The following is a 20,346-nucleotide window of genomic DNA, read 5'->3' as shown; positions in this document are numbered from 1 at the left end:
CATAAGGTGCTGCTGTCTTTAAGAGAGCAAGCCTGGGAAGGGGTGATGTAATGTGCTCTCAGACAATGATGTCATCGACTAAGACACGGCAAGGATTTAAAGTGACAAAGGCATTTTTTTTTCCTTCTCCATAGTGGGGCTTCGTCTAAATTCTGCATCGGCAGCAGCACCTGGGGGATGCCCGTTTTGGGGGCAACGACATGAAAACAGATTATTAAATTAACATTGGATTGAATTAATCCGAGGCTGCAGGGTGTTTCGATGGAGAAAACACTCCATCTTTATTAATAAGGAGGTTTAAGAGACGAAAACAACACATTTTTGTTACACATCACCTTTGTTGCTAGGCAAACTTAGACAAGCCAGCCGTTTTTGAAAAATGTTACCATCTGCACGATTTGCATATGCATTCAGTATAAATGTCAGATTTGAAACCGATTTCAAATCTTTCAGGATACTGCGCAAAAGCATTATTTTAAAGTGGTTTTGAAACAATTAAACACATGGACAGATAAAGTTGGACCCTCAAAAAAAAAAAAAAAAAAAAAAAATATATATATATATATAAATATATATATATATATATATATATATATATATATATATATATATATATATATATATATATATAAAATGAGAACACTAAATATATGTAGCACAACAGCCAGGTGAAATATTAGAATTTTGGTGAGAATTTGGATAAAGCTGCAGCTTTTATAGAATATAAACATTTATTTTCAACATGACTCATTATCAATTAGACCCGGGGTGTCATACCAACGGCCTGTGGGCCTGATCAGGTTTTATCCGGCCCACATGATGAGTTTGCCAAGTATTAAAGGCCTACTGAAACCCACCACACAGTCTGATAGTTTATACATCAATGATGAAATATTAACATTGCAACACATGCCAATACTGCCTTTTTAGTTTACTAAATTACAATTTTTTATTTCCCGGGAGTTTTGTCTTGGAAAGTTGTGTAATGTGAACGTGTACGCAAGACGTCACACGTTTTTAGGAAGTATGAGCGCTACGCACACACACAGCTAAAAGTCGTCTGCTTTAACGGCATAATTACACAGTATTTTGGACATCTGTGTTGCTGAATCTTTTGAAAATTGTTCAATTAATATTGGAGAGGTCACAGTAGAAAGATGGAGTTGGGAAACTTTAGCCTTTAGCCACACAAACACACAGTGATTCCTTGTTTAAAAATCCCGGAGGTGAAACTTTACTATGGATCACAGTGCGGTCAAGCGAACATGAATCCATTTTTGTTGCAAATAATCATTGACTTTAGAATTTGATGCCAGCAACACGTGACAGAGAATACTGATAAAGTTGAGGAATGCTCATCAAACACTTATTTGAAACATCCCACAGGTGTGCAGGCTAATTGGGAACAGGTGGGTGCTATGATTGGGTATAAAAGCAGCTTCCATGAAATGTTAAGTAATTCACAAACAAGGATGGGGCGAGCGTCACCAATTTGTAAGAAAATTGTCGAACAGTTTTAGAACAACATTTCTCAATGAGCTATTGCAAGGAATTTAGGGATTATACCATCTACGGTTCGTAAAATCATTAAAAGTTTCAGAAAATCTTGAGAAATCACAGTACGTAAGCGATGATATTACGGCCCTTCGATTCCTCAGGCGGTACTGCATCAAAAACAGACATCAGTGTGTAAAGGATATCACCACATGGGCTCAGGAACACTTCATTAAACCACAGTCAGTAACTACACATGGTCGCTACATCTGTAAGTGCAAGTTAAAACTTTACTATTCAAAGCAAAAGCCATTTATCAACAACACCTAGGAACGTCGCCGGCTTCGCAGGGCCCAAGGTCATTTAAGATGGACTGATGCAAAGTGGAAAAGTGTTCTGTGGTCTGACGAGTCCACATTGTATTGTACTGGATATCATTACAGTCGATGTCTATGTAGATCCACCCATTTGTTTACATTCAGGAGCGCTAGCTTGCGGTTATCTATTGTATACACCAACGGTGTGTAATAAAGCATGTTTAGCTATTCCTTGTCCTTCAAGGATGATATGTTTTAGAAACGTGGTTTAATTGTCGCCATGGCAGTGAAGATTAGTGATTTAGAAGTAGCTAAAACACTATCGACTGCGGATGGACACTAGCAAGCTAGCTAGCTAACAGCTAACAAAAGCAAGAGGCAGAGCATGGCAGTGCTTCAGTGTATATAGCTTCAACTTTACCACGCGTTTTCAAGCAAAAACGTATCCATTCTCTCTTTCCTATCTCCACACTGTTTTTTCGATGTGCTGACATGCTGAGGAAATGGGTTCCAACATTAGCACAACTGTCATCATGACAATGTGAAACGTATCCAGACAGCAATATCACATGATCAAATAATTCCTCATTTGTGTTTGCATATTGTGGACCACATGTACCAAGTTATTTGGCAATCTGAACCGTTTTTAAACAGTAGCCTCTAGGCATACCTTGGCAAAATGTCTCCTCTTTAGTTTTTGTACATTAGGCTGCTAAGCATGCTCTACTTATTTTCACCAGCATAACCATTTCTAGTGTTGCTTGTAGTTGGCTCCAGTCTTTGTTTTCTTATAGTATTGAGTCTGACATTACCCATATGATTGCCATTTGTTGTGATATTGTACGCAGGCTTGTTGTATTTTATCCTGAAAATAGCCTAATTTATGTGTTAAAATGTGTCTGTTAGAGATTTGGTATTGACAATACACTTGTCTATTCAGCTATTATGGTTCCCGCACCTCAACCCCTAGTAAGAGGCAGTGGAAGTGTGAAGTTCCTTAGAGTAGCCCGGTCGATCGAGCTGGATTTGGCTGCGTATCTGGCAACCCATGTAAGGGAGAGGGTTAAGGGGACTTCAACATTTTGACTGTGATTAGAGTACCATTTCTGGCCAGATTATTAATTATAGCTCATTTAAAGGGGACCTATGATGCAAAACCATCTTTTCTTACCTACCGGTAATTGTATTTGTGTCTTTGGGTTCTGCGTAAGTCTCGACAATTTGAAATACATTTTTTATAAAATAATTTTGCTTTCCTTCATAGTTCCTCCAAACAAGCCGTTTGGAATTTGCCTAATTTGTGACATCTTTCCAATTGTAGACGTGAGCGGATATCTCCATATATGGTAGAGACTAGTGATTCAACAACATTGTCGCCAATGAGCTCCTCTTTTTTCTGTATCTTCTCGTTTTGGGGCAGAGTGGCTCGTTCATGCACGTGCATATTTCGCTGTTGCCATTATTAATGCCTAGTAGCGTACAGTTTTAACTTGTTTCTGTCAGTAGACTCAATATGGAAATACTAAAAACAACATGGCTGATTAGGAGAAGACGCTGTCGGAGTTCAGGCATGTAAGTAGGAGCGCCCTCAAAACGGCGCATCCTGAAGAGACGGTCAGAAAGCGGTTTGAGGACCGTCTGTAAAACATAATCCCTGCAAAATTTTGACCAAAGAACCACCATTACATGTTACGTAGACCAGGGTTCTCCCACCTTTTTCCCAACATAAACCGGTTCAATGCATACTGAGACCTCCGAATTCGGGAGATGGGGGGGTGGTGTACAGGTATAGATTTTCAAGTATTTCATATATATATATATATATATATATGTGTGTGTGTGTGTGTGTGTGTGTGTATATATATATATATATATATGTGTGTGTATATATACATATATTTATATGTATATATATGTATATATATGTATGTATATATATGTATATATATGTAATAATGTGTGTATATATATATATATATATATATATATGTATATATATATGTATATATAAATAATCCGTTCATGAATGAGTATATCCGTTCAGCCACCTTGTTCAAAGGAGAAGTCTGATCTACAATATTTGCAGGCAGCATTCCCCTTCCCCTTCTAGCTGTCCTGGATGAATGGAAATTATTTTCTCCAATCATTTTGGAACTTGCAAGCATACTTCTTCTTCTTACTTGTCGACGCCATGTCTCTTCTTCGTTCTTCTTTTTACGTCTCTGTTATTTCTTTGTACATTACTACAAACCCCGTTTCCATATGAGTTGGGAAATTGTGTTTGATGTAAATATAAGCAGAATACAATGATTTGCAAATCCTTTTCAACCCATATTCAATTGAATGCACTACAATGACAAGATATTTGATGTTCAAACTCATAAACTTTATTTTTTTTTGCAAATAATAATTAACTTAGAATTTCATGGCTGCATCACATGAAAAAGTAGTTGGAAAAGGACATGTTCACCACTGTGTTACATCACATTTTCTTTTAACAACACAAAATAAACGTTTGGGAACTGAGGAAACTAATTGTTGAAGCTTTGAAAGTGGAATTCTTTCCCATTCTTGTTTTATGTAGAGCTTTAGTCGTTCAACAGTCTGGGGTCTCTGCTGTTGTATTTTACGCTTCATAATGCGTCACAAATTTTCGATGGGAGACATGTCTGGACTGCAGGCGGGCCAGGAAAGTACCCGCACTCTTTTACTACGAAGCCACGCTGTTGTAACACGTGGCTTGGCATTGTTTTTCTGAAATCCATGATAACTTTGCTCCAAAACCTGTATGGACCAGTTAGCATTAATGGTGCCTTCACAGATGTGTAAGTTACCCATGCCGTGGGCACTAATACACCCCCATACCATCACAGATGCTGGCTTTTGAACTTTGCGCCTATAACAATCCGGATGGTTATTTTCCTCTTTGTTCCGGAGTACACCACGTCCACAGTTTCCAAATATAATTTGAAATGTGGACTCGTCAGACCACAGAACACTTTACCACTTTGCAACAGTCCATCTTAGATGAGTTCGGGCCCAGCAAAGCCGGTGGCGTTCCTTGGTGTTGTTGATAAATGGGTTTTGCATTGCATAGCAGAGTTTTAACTTGCACTTATAGATGTAGCAACCAACTGTAGTTACTGGCAGTGGTTTTATGAAGTGTTCCTGAGCCCATGTGGTGATATCCTTTACACACTGATGTCGGTTTTTGATGCAGTACCACCTGAGGGGTCAAGGTCCGTAATATCATCGCTTACGTGCAGTGATTTCTCCAGATTCTCTGAACCTTTTGATGATTTTACGGACTGTATATGGTAAAATCCCTAAATATCTTGCAATAGCTCATTGAGAAATGTTGTTCTAAAACTGTTCGACAATTTGCTTACAAATTGGTGACTCTCGCACCATCCTTGTTTGTGAATTACTTAACATTTCATGGAAGCTGCTATCATGGCACCCACCTGTTCCCAATTAGCCTGCTCATCTGTGGCATGTTCCAAATAAGTGTTTGATGAGCATTCCTCAACTTTATCATTATTTATTGCCACCTTTCCCAACCTCTTTGTCACGTGTTGCTGGCATCAAATTCTAAAGTTAATGATTATTTGCCCCAATTTTTTTTTTAATCAGTTTTAACTTCAATTATGTACTCTCTGTAGCATATTGAATTGAATATGGGTTGAAAATGATTTGCAAATCATTGTATTCCGTTTGTATTTACATCTAACACAATTTTCCAACTTATATGGAAACAGGGTTTGTACTTTCCGTTGTTTTGAAGCAATGCATGATGGGAATCCGGATGTTGTGTGTCAGTGTATTAACGTGCCGGCTAGAATGAACACATGCTGAGAAATAGCTTCATACCCGCCTTCTTTATGGGTTATAGTTAAACCTATGGATAACGGAGACATGTATAATAGTCTCCTTTTCAGGTGAGAGAGGACGCTAAAGGCAGTGCCTTTAAGGGACGCCCCCAATATTATTATCTGGGTGGAAATCGGGAGAAATTCGGGAAAATGGTTTCCCTGGGAGATTTTCGGGAGGAGCACTGAAATTCGGGAGCCTCTCTGGAAAATAGGGAGTGTTGGTTAGTATGGTTTAATGTACGCATTATTTTCACGGACCGGCTTTCTACTGTACGTGTGGCAGATAAAAACAGCCCAAAAAATTATCCTTTGGCTACAATCTGGCACATTAACATTTTATATGTCCATTAATGTGCATTGTCCCATGTACTACAACAAAGGAGTAATATACATATATTAACAAGCTTGTTAGTGTTTAGTGGGACAGGCGAAAGTTAAGTCGGTGAAAATGCGTTAGTTCATAAATTAATTAGTTTTTCTGTGCGGCCCGGTAGCAAATGCGTCACGGACTGGTACCGGTCCCCAGACTGGTGGTTGGAGACAACTGATGTAAACCACAAGGAATTGTTTTGAATGTGAAAAGAAAAGTCATAATATGACCCCCTTAGGTCTCACCTTTTATCTCATGAGACTTTAATTTTAACAATGATATTTTTAAATGAAACACTACTAGTGAACTTTCCACACTTTGTAGAACAGTAAAACTTTTTTTTTGTACCGCTTTATCAGTAATTTGTGACAATAATGATAATGAAAACCCCTTATTTTTGGGGGATCTTCCCTGGATAATATTTCACTGTATTCATTGAAAAGTAAATGTTGACCTCTCTCCTTTCCTCAAACATCAGTAAACAAGACTTTGAGTTGTTTTTCTCTTTTGTTTATGTTCAGGAACCACTAGTGACGGAATGTTTTCCACAGTGCTAATGTTGTGGTTAATTTTGCACCAAACAACGTCAGAAGACTGCACAAATAATACTTTTTTGTGTGATGCTGCGTGTCAGAGGAGATGTACTGTATACAAGGTTTTTTTTTGCTGGCAATCAGCACACATGGGGCGGTTTTGGGTGGCTCATGAGCATTAACAAGCAGTTTGGAGAGGAATTCTCACCGGAACTCCAATATATGCTCTGTCTGATATCAAAACATATCGAGGAAAATTGTTAACAGTGAGTAATTAATCAATGAAAACAAATAGTTTTATTGTGCAGGGCAACAAGGCGGGTGTTTGTGCACGTGTTTGAAAAATGGACATTTACAATGAACAAGTAGTGTATAAAATTCTACCTTTGATGGACTCCTTCAGTCCAACCCCGTTTCCATACGAGTTGGGAAATTGTGTTAGATGTAAATATAAACGGAATACAATGATTTGCAAATCCTTTTCAACCCATATTCAGTTGAATGCACTACAGAGATAAGATATTTGATGTTCAAACTCATAAACTTTTTTTTTTTTTTTTGCAAATAATTAACTTAGAATTTTATGGCTGCAACACGTGCCAAAGTAGTTGGAAAAGGGAATGTTCACCACTGTATTACATCACCTTTTCTTTTAACAACACTCAATAAACTAATTGTTGAAGCTTAGAAAGTGGAATTCTTTCCCATTCTTGTTTTATGTAGAGCTTCAGTCGTTCAACGCTGTCGTATTTTACGCTTCATAATGCGCCACACATTTTCGATGGGAAACAGGTCTGGACTGCAGACGGGCCAGGAAAAGTACCCGCACTCTTTTACTACGAAACCACGCTGTTGTAACATGTGGCTTGGCATGGTCTTGCTGAAATAAACAGGGGCGTCCATGATAACGTTGCTTGGATGACAACATATGTTGTTCCAAAACCTGTATGGACCATTTAGCATTAATGGTGCCTTCACAGATGTGTAAGTTACCCATGCCTTGGGTACTAATACACTTCCATACCATCACAGATGCGGGCTTTTGAACTTTGCGCCTATAAAAATCTGGATGGTTATTTTCCTCTTTGTTCCGGAGTACACCACGTCCATAGTTTCCAACTATAATTTGAAAGGTGGACTCGTCAGACCACAGAACACTTTTCCACTTTGCATCAGTCCATCTTAGATGATTCCGGGCCCAGCGAAGCCGACGGTGTTTATGGGTATTGTTGATAAATGGGTTTTGCTTTGCATAGTCGAGTTTTAACTTGCACTTACAGATGTAGAGACCAACTGTAGTTACTGACAGTGGTTTTATGAAGTGTTCCTGAGCCCATGTGGTGATATCCTTTACACACCGATGTCGGTTTATGATGCAGTACCACCTGAGGCATCAAAGGTCCGTAACATCATCGCTTACGTGCAGTGATTTCTCCAGATTTTCTGAACCTTTGGATGATTTTACAGACCGTAGATGGTAAAATCCCCAAATACCTTGCAATAGCTCGTTGAGAAATGTTTTTTTAAAACTGTTCGGCAATTTGCCTACAAATTGGTGACCCTCGCCCCATCCTTATTTGGGAATTACTTAGCATTTGATGAGCATTCCTCAACTTTATCAGTATTTATTGCCACCTTTCCCAACTTCTTTGTCATGTGTTGCTGGCATCAAATTCTAAAGTTATTGATTATTTGCAAACAAAAAAATGTTTATCAGTTTGAACATCAAATATGTTGTCTTTGTAGCATATTCAATTGAATATGGGTTGAAAATGATTTGCAAATCATCGTATTCCGTCTATATTTACATCTAACACAATTTCCCAACTCAAATGGAAACGGAGTTTGTATTTAAGGCCCTGTCTTAACGGCAAGGCTTTTTTTTATACTCTTTTAGGCGGGTCATAAAAACTTTAGTTTTTTCTATGGCTGTCAAAAATAACAAGTTATCAATGTGAATAAGCACCGATAATTCATTGCATTAATCACGTTTATACACAGATTAATCACACAACTTGTTTTGACTATACATGCTCCTTTACCTTTAACTGCAGATGGTTACCTGAAAGGGTTGTTATGCGGTCAGTGCTGGGGTCCCATGGGAGATTATCTCATTTCACATAATTGGGTTAAAACATTTTTTTGCAAACCAGTAATTGGAGTCTGCAAATTATGTGTTGTTGTTGAGTGTCTGTGCTGTCTGGAGCTCGGCAGAGTAACCATGTAAAACTCTTCCATATCAGTAGGTGGCAGCAGGTAGCTAATTGCTTCGTAGATCTCGGAAACAGCGGGAGGCAGCGCCTAGGTAAAAAGGTGTCTAATGTTTAAACCAAAAATAAACAAAAGGTGAGTGCCCCTAAGAAAAGGCATTGAAGCTTAGGGAAGGCTATGCAGAAAGAAGCAAAAACTGAAGGGGCTACAAAGTAAACAAAAACAGAATGCTGGACGACAGCAAAGACTTATTGTGGAGCAAAGACGGCGTCCACAAAGTGCATCCGAACATGACATTCAACAATGTCCTCACAAAGACGGAAGAAAACAACTGAAATATTCTTGTTTGCTAAAACAAAGTAAATGCGGGAAATATTGCTCAAAGGAAGACATGAAACTGCTGCAGGAAAATACCAAAAAAAGAGAAAAAGCGACTGGTCACTGGCAAATTTCACTTCAAAATGTACCCTTCTTAGATAAAACTGTTACATTTTAGGAAAATAAGTGAGATGCATTCAAGTAACACATTTTAATTGTTTTCCTGCTTAACATTTTGACAATAAAATTGCATTTGCGCCCAAATACTTAGGTCCTTTAAGGCAGTGGTTCTCAAATGGGGGTACGCTTACCCCTGGGGGTACCAGAAGTATGCCAAGGAGTACGTGAGATTTTTCCAAAAATAGCAACAATTCAAAAATCCTTCATAAATACATTTATTGAATAATACTTCAACAAAATATTAATGTAAGTTCATAAACTGTGAAAAGAAATGCAACAATGCAATATTCAGGGTTGACAGATAAATATTGATGTTAAATATTTCTCTTTTTGTGAAGCAATGTTTAGAATTAAGTTCATGAATCCAGATGGATCTCTATTACAATCCCCAAAGAGGGCACTTTAAGTTGATGATTACTTCTATGTGTAGAAATCTTTATTTATAATTGAATCACTTGTTTATTTTTCAACAAGTTATTAGTTATTTTTATATCTTTTTTTCCCAAATAGTTCAAGAAAGACCACTTCAAATTAGCAATATTTTGCACTGTTATACAATTTAATAAATCAGAAACTGATGACATAGTGCTGTTTTTTACTTCTTTATCTCTTTTTTTCAACCAAAAATGCTTTGTTCTGATTAGGGGGTACTTGAATTAAAAAAATGTTCACAGGTTGAGAACCACTGCTTTAAGGCAAATCTTTAAAAATGCAAGCGAGTAATAACCTGTGATTAATACAAATTCAAAAGTGTGATTAATCTGATGAATTAATCATTTGACAGCACTCGTTTATATATGTGTCCGATACTCAAGTATTGCTCCCGTCCAGACGGGAGAAAACAATGTAATGCCACACCTAAGTGTGGTGTTGTAAACACACAGTGGCACCGGACACGTACTATAGAAGAAGGAAAATAAAAGCCTATAAAGTCCGTCGTCCTGCGCTACACGTCAATACAGAAAGATGTTGGCGAACACACACAAGAAATCAGAGTCTCTTTGAAGTCGTAGTAGAATTGGTTATGCGAGTTGTTGCGCACAGAGTTGTCTCGTTGTTAGTCACATGGGGACGACGTCACATCATTGTTAGCAAAAAGGAACCTGTTCCCAAAAAATATGGTTGCAGTGCAGTCATAATGTCATTGCCATGTGGGTTGAAAGCTGAATTGATACACTACTTTAGCATTTTAAGTCTTCTGATTTAAAGTTGTTCTCTACAAACTGGTCCTTAAAACGGTGACCTTTGCATTTTGGAAGGTGGCTCTTCGATTGACACCCTTGTTCTTGCGTGGCACTTTGGTCCCACCGTTCTCCTCTTGGTCACATTCCAAGACTTGATCAGGAGGTTTGCTTTCTTTAATGCTCAGCTTGAGCGCATCATTTATGTTGTGGCCGTTTGAGTGATGGTTTGCATCTGGCATCCCTTGGCCGCAGTCCTTGCTCTCCTGGTCAGACCTTCTTCCAACTTCACATTCCGTTATGACCAGCTCCTCTTGGTCTTCCAACTGAGGGGACGTGCCGGATTCGTTCCTGGTGATGTCCGTGTCCGAGATGCTGATGTCGCAAGCGATCTTATAGAATAGCGAGTGGTTTTCTTTCATTTTCTCTAAGCTCTGACTGACCGTGGAGGACATCACGTTGCCATCATCACGACAAACAGGTTGGTCCTCTTTGCCTGGGATCTCCTCACAACAGACGTCTTGAATGTGCAAAGGTAGGAATTCATGGTGGTGGTTGGTAGAGAGGAACCACTTGGATCTTAGATCAGATGATAAAATACTCCCTTCTTCATCATCATTCTTCTCCTGCTTCTCACCTTCCTGGTAGCCCACAAAGCCTTTGTTTCCATCTTTCTGGTAGACCGTCATGGACGAGATGTGATGTGGCGATGGTGGCCGTTTAGTTTTGGTGTGCGTGTAACTTTTGTGCTGTGTTTTACGCCCCGGCTTTAATGGATGTTGTTTATCTTTATCTTCAGATGTCAGTTCTGCAGACACATAGCTCAGGGAACTTCTGAAGGTCTTTGAATGGCAGTTAGTGTCATGATCTAAAACACAGGAAGTTTGTACAGACAATGAATGCACTATAACAATAACAATTATAACTACTGTATGGACACGAATATAGGATGATGCATCCTTTACAAAATGTTTTAAAATATACAGTCGTGGTCAAAAGTGTACATACACTTGTAAAGAACATAATGTCATGGCTGTCTTGAGTTTCCAATAATTTGTATAACTGTTATTTTTTGTGATGGAGTGATTGGAGCACATACTAGTTTGTAACAAAAAAAAAAGTTTGGTTCTTTTGTGAATTTATTATGGCTCTACTGAAAATGTGACCAAATATGCTGGTTACATGTCCCTTGGCAAGTTTCACTGCAATAAGGCGCTTTTGGTAGCTATCCACAAGCTTCTGGCAAGTTTCTGTTTGATTTTTTTTGACCATCCTCTTGACAAAAATAATGCAGGTCAGCTAAATTTGTTGGTTTTCTGACATGGACTTGTTTTTTCAGCATTGTCCACATGTTCTCAATGGGGTTTAAGTCAGGACTTTGGGAAGGTCTTTGTAAAACTTAAATTCTAACCTGATTTAGCCATTCCTTAACCACTTTTGATGTGTGTTTGGGGTCATTGTCCTGTTGGAACACCCAACTGCGCCCAAGACTTGCCAACATCCGGGCTGATGATTTTAGGTTGTCCGAAGAATTTGGAGGCAATCCTCCTTTTCCATTGTCCTATTTACTCTTTGTAAAGCATCAGGTCCATTGGCAGCAAAACAGGCTCAAAGCATGATACTACCACCACCATGCTTGACGGTAGGTATTAGAGATGCGCGGTTTGCAGTCTCATCCGCGGATAAACCGCGGGGCGGGCGGTTGACATGACGAAAAAATAGATTTTAATTAGATTCGGGCGGGTGGCGGTTGAACCATCCGGAAATATTTGATATACATGGTTCTGGGATCGGTATCCTTTGCCATTCAAAGAGCCATTTAAGACTTGTGTCATAAAGCGAAGAAGACAGTAGGAGATGCTATTATTCTCTTGAATGAGTGCCGGCAGTCACCCAGATAATAAGTATTAGGGCGTGCTAGGAAGCCATTGGCTTTGTAGCCTTCTACAGCATTTACGATCTGCTTGTCAGTCCAGCATCATGTTGTCCGTGGCTTCCGCGGCAACACGCACACGACTGCAAAGCATACTGGGTGACACAGAGTACACTAATGGTTGTGATATAAACAATTTTAACACTCCTAGTAATATGCGCCATGCTGTGAAGCCACACCAATTAAGAACGACAAACACATTTCGGGAGAACATCCTCACAGTAACACAACATAAACGCAACACAACAAATACCCAGAATCCTTTGTATTCATGACACTCCTGACTATTTTATACACCCCGCTAGCAGAAAACCCCGCCACCTGCCCCCCCGTGCGTTGGTAAAGTGGGTGTGGTTGGGGGCACGGGGGTGGAAAATATATTCAGGAATTGTCACGGAATACAAAGGATTCTGGGTATTTGTTGTGTTGCGTTTATGTTGTGTTACTGTGAGGATGTTCTCCCGAAATGTGTTTGTCAATCTTGTATTGTGTGTCTTCACAGCATGGCGCATATTAGTAAGTGTTAAAGTTGTTTATATCACAACCATCAGTGTACTCTGTATCACCCAGTATGCCTTTCAATCTTGTACGTGTAATTGCGGATACTGCACACAACATGTTGCCGGACCAACAATTGGTTCGTACATGTTGTTGAAGGTGTCTAAGGCAATGGCTTCACAGCACGCCCATATTCTTGTCATCAGGATGAACGCTATTGGAAAGGCGCAAGAACGTTAGCGGCTCCAATTGGCTTCATTACTCTGTGAAACAGGTCTAAATAGCTCTGTGAGTTGTAAAGGCGGCCGACCTCTGATGTATTTCAGCGGGCTGTTGGCAGGCGGGTACGGTCCTGATAAAATGTTGGTTCGGGTGGATGACGACTTTGGTGTTGCGGATGATATAATTGCCTATCCGCGCATCTCTAGTAGGTATGGTGTTCCTGGGATTAAAAGCCTCTTCTTTTCTCCTCCAAACGTATTGCTGGGTATTGTGGCCAAACAGCTCAATTTTAGTTTTATCTGACCACAGATAATGTCAAGACAGCCATTATGTCAAGACATTATGTCCTTCATAAGAGTATGTAATCTTTTGACCATGACTGTATATATTCTAATTTCAGTAAAATAGCAAGAAGACTGCAATGTACTAACCTCTGCATTACAAATTCAGTATGTCTGAATGGACTATTTCTACGATAGCATCACTAGTAGCGGCGAGACGGTTGTTTGATGACATATCAACCTGACATTAGCCTCTTCTGATGTGTGCTAACCTGCCCAAACTTTGTTGTCCTTTGTGGTTCTTGTTGCATTGTGAGTGACAATTAGAAAAGCTCTTACTCACTTGGAGAGGAGTCGTTGGTTTGCATGTATAAATCTTTAAACCCTATGTAAAGCTAATAATAGTGTAAGTCAATATGGTAACAAAACAAAATGAATACCTGATGTGGCTCTTTGCGTTCCAGGTGTGTCATGAAGAAGCCCCTCTCCTTTGATTGGTGATGTGGCACTTTCTCTGAGTGCACTGATGGATTACATTAACACATTTTAAAATTTCAGCAACCATTTTATGTAGAATCAAGGGACAATACAATCTAAATGAAACTTGTACATGCTGTACTTTAGAGTAGTTAACTTGCATATATCAGTATATATTTATCATAAAGTGGTTCCTTGTTTTTGTACGCCCAACTTTTCATATGATTTGGTTTTAATGACCATTTTTAGCCAAAATTTTGGCTCAGTTTTCAAATGCCGTCTGTTATTGTGGCAACGAATCCTACTCGTTGGTGACTCAAGTCTCTGCGTTTTCAATGTTTTATTATTAGCATCTTTTATTGGTTATGACTTCAAAATAAGTCAAGTCAGGGCCAACGGTATTGAAAGTAAAAAACAAAAACAAATAAATAAATACATATTTAGATCATTACTTAAATGTGTCATTAATTAATTATGATTGGAATTAAATACATATATTTGATTAAATCTCAGTAATTTATTCAATGTAAAAGTACATTTAATGAATTAATCATTTAAATATTTAATTTAATCATTTAATTATGTTTTGAATAATTATTTCATGATTTAATAATTATAAATATATTTACAATTAATTGTGTGTCCATTATGGTGGATCAAACAGGATCGAATACAATAAATACATATTTTAATAATTACCTAAATATTTCAATTAAGTCAAATGAAAATTGAATGATTGAGTTAAAAAAAAAGGTTATATATGTTTTTATATTAAAATGACTCGTATTTTGTATTTTAATAGTAACACATTTGATAATCCAAGAAGTGGCCAAAGATATAATATAATGGGACAGCATTAACTTAATAAAGAACATTTTAAACTACTTTTTCAATGTTTTTTTTAATCCATTATAATTGGAATCAAATACATAAACAGGTTATTAAACGTGTCTAATGTAAACATACATATTAATTTAAATTATTAATAATTTCATATTTCATTCATTTTTGATTTCATTAATCATTTAAGCATTTAGATAACTATTTCATAATGTGAGAATGTATTTACTTATTTCACAAACCTGTGTGTCAGCTATGGCCTATACAATGGGACAGAATAAAAAAATAAATACATCTTTGAAAAATTTATTTGATGTGTCAGTAATTAACTCATATGGGTATTTATGAAGTAAATAATAGGGAAATAATTATAAATGTTTTTACACTAAATTAAATGGTATTTGAATGAACTAATGACACATTTAATAACATTCATTGATTGATTTTTTTTTTTAATTATTGACACATTTACGTAATTATTTCACTGTGTATTTAATTGATAAATTGATGGCACATTTAAATACCGTATTTTGGTTTCCGATTGTAATGTAATTAATGACACACTTAACTCATTATTTAAATATGTATTCATTTATTTAATTCTGTTACACAAGGTGGCGTCCGCTTGCCTCTTCCCTCCCCTTCTCCCTGTCTGCTCCTCATCGTCCTTGCCAACAAGAGTCCTCAAAGGTAAAATTGATGTTAAATGTGACCTGTTTCACATTGTTTCATGTATGTAAAACCGCAATTATTGTCTTTAAAATGTGCTTTGTGTTTTTGGGTGTCTCTGGAACGGATTACTAAGGATTACATTATTTCTTATTGGAAAAGTTGCCATTCGGTCTTTGTCGGATTTTTCGGAACAGAATACTACTGGCACAAAAACATGTCTAGCACAGCTGTTACTGTCTAAATCAATATTTTTCAACCACTGTTCACTCTGGTGTGCTGTGGGAGATGATCTAATTTCACCTAAGTGTCTTAAAAATAGTTTTTGCAAACCATTTTTTATAGTCTGCAAATAATGTGTTGTTGTTGTTAGCTCTGCAGAGTAACCATGTAATACTCTTACAAATCAGTAGGTGTCAGCCGGTAGCTAATTGCTTTGTAGATGTCGTAAACAGCGGGAGGTAGTGTGCAGGTAAAAAGGTGTCTAATGCTTAAGCCAATAATAAACCAAAGGTGAGTGCCCCTAAGAAAAGTAATTGAAGCTTAGGGATGGCTATGCAGAACGAAACTAAAACTGAACTGGCTACAAAGTAAACAAAACAGAATGCTGGACGACAGCGAAGACTTACAGCGTGTGGAGCAAAAACGGCGTCCACAATGTACATCCGACCATGACATGACGATCAACAATGTCCCCACAAAGAAGGATAAAAATAACTTAAATATTCTTGATTGCTAAAGCAAAGTAAATGCAGGAAATATCTCTCAAAGGAAGACATGAAACTGTTACAGGAAAAAAAGAGAAAAAGCCACCAAAATAGGAGCACAGGATAAGAAAACACTCAAAATAAGTCAGGGCGTGATGTGACAGGTGGTGATAGTACACCTACTTTGAGACAAGAGCTATATTGATGCATGCTTGGTTATGGTTTGAAGTCATATCCAACAAAAACTATTTACTGTCAACTGAGTTTCGTTTTTTAAGGATTTCTGCTGGTGGTGTGCCTCCGTATTTTTTCAATGATAAAAATATGCCTTGGCTCAAAAAAGGTTGAAAAACACTGATCTAAATACTTTGTAGCTGGCAACTATAGTGTGTACATGTCATGCTGTATGAACGGTGTCTTACGTGTGAATATTTAGTGTGAGCAACATTGTTGTCTAGCACTGCATGAATGGCTGTCGAGTTTGTCGGAATTCATGTTTCTCCCTTTGAACCGCAACTCCCTGATGCCGACAGCACTCATGCAACTGGGTGCAGTCACTTGTGTGAGTTGATAAGTTACCTTTGCATGACTCGCTGCCGTATTCGTTCCACACGCCTGAGTTTGGCCTCGCGCTGCTCGGGGCTCATACAGGGATCCGGTTCAATGTCAGATGTCAGCAGGACAGAGGTCCGTTCGTCCGCCTGCTCGAGCAATTTACCGATAGAAAGAGCATGCTAGTCAAATAGTTAAGCATGCACATCTGATGTTATTTTTCCTAACCTTGATTTCAGTGCTAGTACTTTTGTCACAACCGTGGATCCTTGACGCCTCTTTAGAAGCAGCAGGCTCCATCACAAGACGCCTGACAGATGGTTTGTGTTTTTGGCCCTGGACTTCAGGTGAGACCTGCTCAGGCAGCGGGGTGTGGAGCTCGGGCGGGGGATCCTCCACGGAAACCCGCCGAGCCACAAGGGAGGACGGCAGCACGGCGGTGACGACTCGTGTCACCCTTAAAGGAAAAGGGGCCTGAGGAAAATACATTTTCACTCCATTAGGTACTTTAAGGTGCTTCCGCTATCCATCATTTTAGGAAGACCTCACACTATTACACAATTCTCTAGATCAGTGGTTTTCAAACCGTTTTCACCAAGTAGCACCTCAGGAAACACTTGGCTCTCCAAGTACCACTAATATGACCAAAATTAAAATACAACAGAGTAATACCCTTAAGTATTCATTGAACCAAGGCAGAGGTTTTATTCAACAAGTACAAAATCCAAAACCAGTGAAGTTGGTACATTGTGTAAATTAAAAAAAAAAAACAGAATGCAATGATTTGCAAATCCTTTTCAACCTATATTCAACTGATCAGACTGCAAAGACAAGATACTTAACGATTGAACTGGAAAACTTAATTTTTTGCAACTATTAGCTTGTTTGGAATTTGATGCCTTCAACATGTTTCAAAAAAGCTGGCACAAGTGGCAAAAAATACTGAGAAAGTTGAGGGTGCTCATCAAACACTTATTTAGAACATCCCACAGGTGAACATGCTAATTGGGAACAGGTGGGTGCCATGATTTGGGTATAAAAGCAGCTTCCATGAAATGCTCAGTCATTCACAAACAGGGATGGGGCGAGGGTCACCACTTTGTGAACAGATGCGTGAGAAAATTGTCGAACAGTTTAAGTACAACATTTCTCAACGAGCTTTTGCTATTGGGATTTCACCATCTACAGTCCGTAATACGGTAAATGGTTTGTACTTGTATAGCGCTTTTCTATCCCTTTTTAAGGAGCGCAAAGCACTTTGACAGTATTTCCACATTCGCCAATTCACACACACATTCACACACTGACGGATATATTCAAAAGGTTCAGAGAATCTGGAGAAATCACTGCACGTAAGCGATTATATTACGGACCCTTGATCACTCAGGCGGTACTGCATCAAAAAGCGACATCAGTGTGTAAAGGATATCACCACTTAGGCTCAGAAACACTTCAGAAAACCACTGTCAGTAACTACAGTTAGTCGCTACATCTGTAAGTGCAAGTTAAAACACTTCTTTGCAACGTGAAAGCCATTTATCAACAACACCCAGAAACGCTACCAACTTTGTTTGGCCTGAGCTCACCTAAGATGGACTGATGCAAAGTGGAAAAGTGGTCTGTGGTCTGACGAGTTCACATTTCAAATTGTGTTTGGAAACTGTGGACGTCGTGTCCTCTGGACCAAAGAGGAAAATAACCTTCCGGATTGTTGTTATTGATAGGCGCAAAGTTCAAAAGCCAGCATCTGTGATGGTATGGGGGTGTATTATTGCCCAAGGCATGGGTAACTTACACATCTGTGAAGGCACCATTAATGCAGAAAGGTACATACAGGTTTTGGAGCAACATATGTTGCCATCCAAGCAACGTTGTCATGGACGCTCCTGCTTATTCCAACAAGATAATGCAAGGCCACGTGGGGACGGCGCGGCGGAAGAGTGGCCGTGCGCAACCCGAGGGTCCCTGGTTCACTCCCCACCTAGTATCAACCTCGTCACGTCCTTTGTGTCCTGAGCAAGACACTTCACACTTGCTCCTGATGGGTGCTGGTTAGCGCCTTGCATGGCAGCTCACTCCATCAGTGTGTGAATGTGTGTGTGAATGGGTGAATGTGGAAGTAGTGTCAAAGCGCTTTGAGTACCTTGAAGGTAGAAAAGCGCTATACAAGTACAACCCATTTATCATTTAACTGTGTGGCTTCATAGTAAAAGAGTGCGGACTGGCCTGCCTGTAGTCCAGACCTTTCTCCCATTAAAAATGTGTGGCGCATTATGAAGCATAAAATACGACAAGGGCAACCATGGACTGTTGAACAACTTAAGCTGTACATTAAGCGAGAATGGGAAAGAATTCCACCTGAAAAGCTTCCAAAATTGGTTTCCTCCATTCCTAAACGATTACTGAGTGTTAAAAGGAAAGGCCATGTAACGCAGTGGTAAAGAATGCCCCTGTGCCAACTTTTTTGTAATGTGTTTTCTGCCATTAAGTTCTAACTTAATGATTTTTTGCAAAACAAAAAAAATCAGTTTCTCAGTTCAAAAATGAAATATCTTGTCTTTGCAGTCTATTCAATTGAATATAAGTTGAAAAGGATTGGCAAATTCTTGAATTCTGTTTTTATTTACCATTTACACAACGTACCAACTTCACTGGTTTTGGGTTTTCTATGTTTAATATATCTGGCCGCTGTAACATTACACACAGTTTGAACAGTAACACTGTGTTTGAATATTTTAAAAAAACAATGCTACTTTAATCAAGTGATTATTTGGAGTACTACTCGATAGAGCCAGCGTAACACTAGTGGTACGCTCACCACAGTTTGAGAATCACTGCTCTATAGAAAGTGTACCATACAAAACATGATATGATTTGTGTTGATCAGCCTGCAAACCTCCTCTTCTGTTTCCAAACTTTGACCCTTTGCAGCTGCTGATGGTATAGGAGGTTTCTTCCTATTAGTCATCCTCTCCTGGTTCCTCCTCATCCTCTCCATCTGCTCCTCCTCACTCATCTTCATCTTCTGAGGGCGATATGGACGACTTAGAATGTTTTGTCTGTGTCGACATTCACGTGAGCATATTGCACGCTTGTTTGTTATGCGTGTGGTGCATGAGTGCATGCATGCATGCATGTGGGGAAAAAATGTTTTAGGTGCCAGATGGGGGTGAGGGGCAATTGCCACTGAGGCATAGTAGTCTGCTTCCCCCTGTTGGCCAATACTGGTAATGCAGCATGCCCTAATTGCAGAGAAGATGAGAGAATCCGAAAAATTGCCATTTGGCTGCGATGGCAAAGAGGTAAAATCAGCTTTGGGCTGCTTCTATATTTGGATGTGTGTGCTATTGTACAACAAAGCAGAGGAAAAATCATGAGGAATCCAACCTTGGTTGACTGGGCTGTTGTGTCTGCTGTGATCCATTTAGCACTCGACTGAGATGCTAAAAAATAAAATGGAGACAATATCAAAGTAATGTTCTGAACCATTCCATAGTTTCAATCTAGACCAACCAGATGCATCCTTGTGTGCTTTTGCATTAAGGAGGTCAGGTTGGCTTTTGCCTCTTCTTTTCATGTGATCAGCGAGCAAGTAGATCCCCTAAAAGACAATGAAAGCATCAAACAAAGTATCTGACCTTTTTTTTTTTTTAATGTTGTGTTGTGCATATATTGTTTTTTTTATATCCAC

The 20,346-nt window shown here is 38.8% G+C and overlaps 1 protein-coding gene across 3 annotated transcripts in view; it reads right to left on the bottom strand.

Annotated features, from left to right (window-relative positions):
* Positions 1–9,311: 9,311 nt before the first annotated feature.
* Positions 9,312–20,346, bottom strand: part of si:ch211-234p6.5 (pleckstrin homology domain-containing family A member 7) — a 47,246-nt gene continuing 36,211 nt past the window's right edge. For all 3 annotated transcript variants that reach the window (XM_061909347.1, XM_061909345.1, XM_061909346.1), the window contains exons 18-24: positions 20,169–20,256; positions 20,043–20,098; positions 19,552–19,680; positions 16,884–17,129; positions 16,683–16,804; positions 13,851–13,933; positions 9,312–11,344 (exon numbers count right to left, since the gene is read on the bottom strand). In XM_061909347.1, the coding sequence (XP_061765331.1) occupies positions 10,512–11,344; positions 13,851–13,933; positions 16,683–16,804; positions 16,884–17,129; positions 19,552–19,680; positions 20,043–20,098; positions 20,169–20,256 (1,557 nt within the window). In that variant the 3' untranslated portion in view covers positions 9,312–10,511. The remainder of the gene's footprint in view (positions 11,345–13,850; positions 13,934–16,682; positions 16,805–16,883; positions 17,130–19,551; positions 19,681–20,042; positions 20,099–20,168; positions 20,257–20,346) is intronic.

The sequence above is a fragment of the Nerophis ophidion genome, linkage group LG08 (genome assembly GCF_033978795.1).
Source record: "Nerophis ophidion isolate RoL-2023_Sa linkage group LG08, RoL_Noph_v1.0, whole genome shotgun sequence".
NCBI lineage: Eukaryota > Metazoa > Chordata > Actinopteri > Syngnathiformes > Syngnathidae > Nerophis > Nerophis ophidion.
This window is presented reverse-complemented; position numbering and strand designations above follow the sequence as displayed.